At 51.7% G+C, this 3,983-nt stretch overlaps 1 protein-coding gene across 1 annotated transcript; it reads left to right on the top strand.

Moving 5' to 3' along the window:
• Positions 1-997: 997 nt before the first annotated feature.
• Positions 998-1,902, top strand: FIBRA_05371 (uncharacterized protein; the record flags this gene model as incomplete). Its single annotated transcript, XM_012327138.1, has 5 exons — positions 998-1,056; positions 1,110-1,129; positions 1,182-1,390; positions 1,440-1,469; positions 1,525-1,902. 5 exons carry the CDS (start codon positions 998-1,000, stop codon positions 1,900-1,902), a joined length of 696 nt encoding a protein of 231 aa, XP_012182528.1.
• Positions 1,903-3,983: the final 2,081 nt, after the last annotated feature.

Below are 3,983 nucleotides of genomic sequence, written 5' to 3'. Positions count from 1 at the left end.
CCCTATGAAGGTACGTAGGGAACAAGAGGACAAAACTAAAGTACAGTAGCCGAAGCAGTGCTACTTAAATAGGGCAGGAATAGAGTTTAATAAGTATGAAACACTGAGTTGGATCAGTGATGTACATGAAACAGGTTTCACTGGGTTGTATCAGTGATGAAGATAAAACATGATAAAGATGAAACATGATGTAAGTAAAACATGATATAGGTGAAACACGATAGATCTGAAACACTGATGTAGGTGAAACACATCAGGTGATAGGATCAGTCATACAGTTACAGGGTCAACAACGAATACTTAGGAAAAGAAAAAGAACCCCCCTCTCACACTGTAACAATCATTACTCGATCACCAATGCTCTCCTTTACAGCCACACCATAATGTGGAAATCTGCATTTTTGGTGTTTTGTAAGAGGATCAAGATGAACCCCTCTGATGTTCACCCTGATACCAAGGATTATGAATCCTTCGTACAGGAGTACAATGCTGATGCTACAGTGACTTGATTAATTGAGGCTTGGAAACACCAGGCCCTGGTGTATCCCTCACCCGCATTTATCACAGACATGCAACTCGCTGACTATCTCGTTAATGAGCACGATGGCCCAACTGATGCAGGATCATTCCGCGCCGAATCACCCCTTTGTTCGCCCACGAGCGAGGGGGACATTTCAGGGTGATTACTGCCCCGCATTCAATTTTATTTACACTCTGCATGTAACCTATGGTATGGAGTATAAACCCTGGAATTAAATAAAAATAATAAAAAAAGAACAGCCGCTCGGATGCTCGGCACGACGGACCTTCAAACGCTTTGTAGCTCCGCTGCTCCACGCCACAAGGGCAGCAAGGCCGGGGCAGTCGGAATTGTCAACTGGACGAGCCCTAAATCCGCATCTGCGCCGCAGAACTTTCTGCGAGCCCAGCTGCGTCAACTTTGAATTTCCCTACTATAGGATCGATTCTAATCCGACGTCCAAGCACACAAATACCAATGGTGAAGGCCACCGAGAAACGCATCTACCTCACCCGTCATGCTCAAGCAGAACACAAGTCAGTCTGATATTTAGTTGGCCAACCTCTCGTACTCATTGAATGGGCCACAGCGTTGAAGAGGACTATTCAAGTGCGCCAGTGATCTTACTATTCATCCTCAACTCTTACAGTTGTATCCCCAGTCCCCGATGCCCCGCTCACGAAGCTTGGCCGTGAACAAGCTGCAAGACTCCACGCTGACACTGTGAACACCATTCAGCAGACGGCAGAGCTACTTACTACCAGCGGGCTCCGGCGCACACTGAGTACCACCTTGATTGGATATGCGACTTTGAGAAAGCGACTAGAGGAGCAAGGCAAGGCCGTCGTAGTGTTACCCCAGTTGCAGGAGGTTAGATCGCTGGTTTCCGAACTAAGATGTACTGATCGACCGGGACTAGTGCAACAATCTACCATGCGATATCGGCTCCGTTTGTGTTTCCTAGTCACCTTCTCAATGTCAGCAATATCTAAAATTCGTTACAGCCCAAGGAGGTCCTCGAGGCTGACCCGGAATTCGCTGGGCTTGACCTCGGTCTGCTCACCCCCGACTGGACATCAAAGGTCGGCTTTTATGGGGCAGATGTTGCGTCGCTTCAGGCCCGTGCACGCTGGAACCGCCAATGGCTTCGAGCACGCCCAGAGCGCGAGATCGTCGTTGTCGCACACGGCGACTGTCTTCGATATATTACGGAGGGCGAGAACTCGTTCACGCCATGGGCGAACGTAGAAGTGAGAGAATATACGTTTGACATAGAGGAGGGAGAAGATAAAGATGGGGATGCATGGCTTGTTCCGGTCAAGAAAATTGTTCAGGAGGGCGACGACGAGCCGACGTCGTCGTCTGGGCGATTCCCCAGTTGAGAGGAGACGTGATATACTTACATTTCGATAGAACAATAGAGAAATACAAATAGTCTAAAGTATCAATCAGACAACACTATAGAGCCACGGAAAGCTAAGGACAATAATATCCATGAAATGTCATTTTAGGTCTTTATCAGCAAGTTGCAAATGCAATGAATACTTAGCCCGACTGAAATTGGCGTGCGCTAATCAGCGCTCTCTAGTTGCCTACGCATTCTTTGTCTGTCCTGGTGCAAAGCAGGCCCACACTTCGACATTTTCCGCCTGGGTCATTCTTCCCTGTAAAGTGATCAGGAGTTTCTTGCTACGCAGAATCCAATCTTCGCTCTTCTCAGCGACACCTTCGCTCAACACGTTCCTTCGTCATCCTTAGGCTATAGCTTGCTTTCTCCTTCTCCTGGCAGCACGACAGACCTATATTATACTGCGAATCAAGACTACTACTAATCTGTTTTTATATGTCTGTTGGCAGTACCTTCGACCTACGTGAGCAAATACTCGCAGACGACCATAACAGCCAGATGGCAGACCACGCGTATCCATCGGACGAGGAGCACTCAGTCCTCGAGGACGACTCGGATATGGAGGACGCAGACTATATTGACGGCGACGACGTCTCGTCGTCTCTCTCGATTCCCAACGAGAGTATTGACTTTGATCTCGTGTACGCGCTACACAGCTTCGCCGCGACCGTCGAAGGCCAGGCGAATGTCGTAAAAGGTGATAGTCTGTTTCTAATGGACGACAGCAACAGCTACTGGTGGCTCGTACGTGTCCTCAAAACGCAGGAGGTGGGCTATATCCCTGCAGAAAATATCGAGACCCCATTCGAGCGTCTCGCGCGCTTGAACAAGCACCGCAATGTGGATGTAAGTGCTGCCTTCACATCTGATTTTGATGCGTAGAAAGATCTCATTGCCAACGTTACCAGCTGGCATCCGCCACTCATGCAGAGCTGCAAGACTCGCGCGACCGCCTGCGCGAAAACCTCTCGCGTGCGGGCCATGGGACGCCCTCACCTATTCCCGGTGCGCGCGCTCATTCACAACAGGCCAAGGGCGTGACCTTTGTAGCTGCTTTCTCCGTGCATCGATACCCACCTGCAGTATGGAACGAAGACGAAGAGGAGGAAGAAGATATTGAATGGGACGATGAGGGATACGAGGATGAGGACCCAGAGTTGGCAGAAGAGCAGGAAGAGCGCGAGCGCGCGACGCAAGCAACCGGTGGGCCGCCTATGGGCATGGAACCGGACGACGGCATGAGCTGGGAGGAAGGTGCCGTCGAGGAGGTACAGGCGAAGGCGCGGCAGCAGCTCGCGGCGGAAGCCGAGGCTCTGGCGCAAGCAGAGAGGCTACGCCAGGAACAAGAGCAGCTTGCTGCGCAGCAGCGCCAAGAGGAAGAGCAGCAGCAGCAGCGGGAGCGAGAACGCGTAGAACACCAGCAACAGCGGGAGCTGCAAGCTCAAGTGCTGCGCAAACAGGCCTCGCATGAACAGATGGGAGGGGTGGAGATCCTGCCAAATTCACCCACGAAGCCGATGGACCCTGCCCAAGTGACAGAGACTCGAAAGATCTCTGTTACTCCGCCGCTAGCTCGTGCCGATGGCGCCGGGCGACAGACCTCGCCTGCCGATCTGCAGGACGAGCGGAAACACCCACGCGACGAAGCGGAGGGATTAGACGATGTCTCTCGCAAGAAAGCCAACACCAGCGGGAGCGACAAGGCAAAAGCTGCTCCTGCTTTATCAGCCAGCGCGCGGCCGCCTGCTAAGCTGCGTAAGGAGAGGGATAGAGAAACTACGGATGACGAGAGCGGGAGGGAAAGGGACAAGAAGAAGAAAGCTGGGGGCATGTTGGATAAGATATTCGGAAGCAAGAAGAAGAAGGAGAAAGGGAAGGAGAAAGGCATGGACAGTACGGGCGGGATGGACGGAAGCGGCGAGTACGGACGAGAATCAGAGGAGTCGGCCAAATCGTCAAAGTCGTCGATCAGAGACAATATCGCAGCGTCTTCATTGCCGGAACCCACGTCGCCTGTCACTACGATTGCAAGGCAACAGCAACAGCAGCAGCAGC

Source organism: Fibroporia radiculosa (assembly GCF_000313525.1).
Source record: "Fibroporia radiculosa TFFH 294 genomic supercontigs, scaffold4297, whole genome shotgun sequence".
Lineage (NCBI taxonomy): Eukaryota > Fungi > Basidiomycota > Agaricomycetes > Polyporales > Fibroporiaceae > Fibroporia > Fibroporia radiculosa.
The sequence above is the reverse complement of the archived record's forward strand: the minus strand, read 5'-3'. Positions and strand labels throughout refer to the sequence as shown.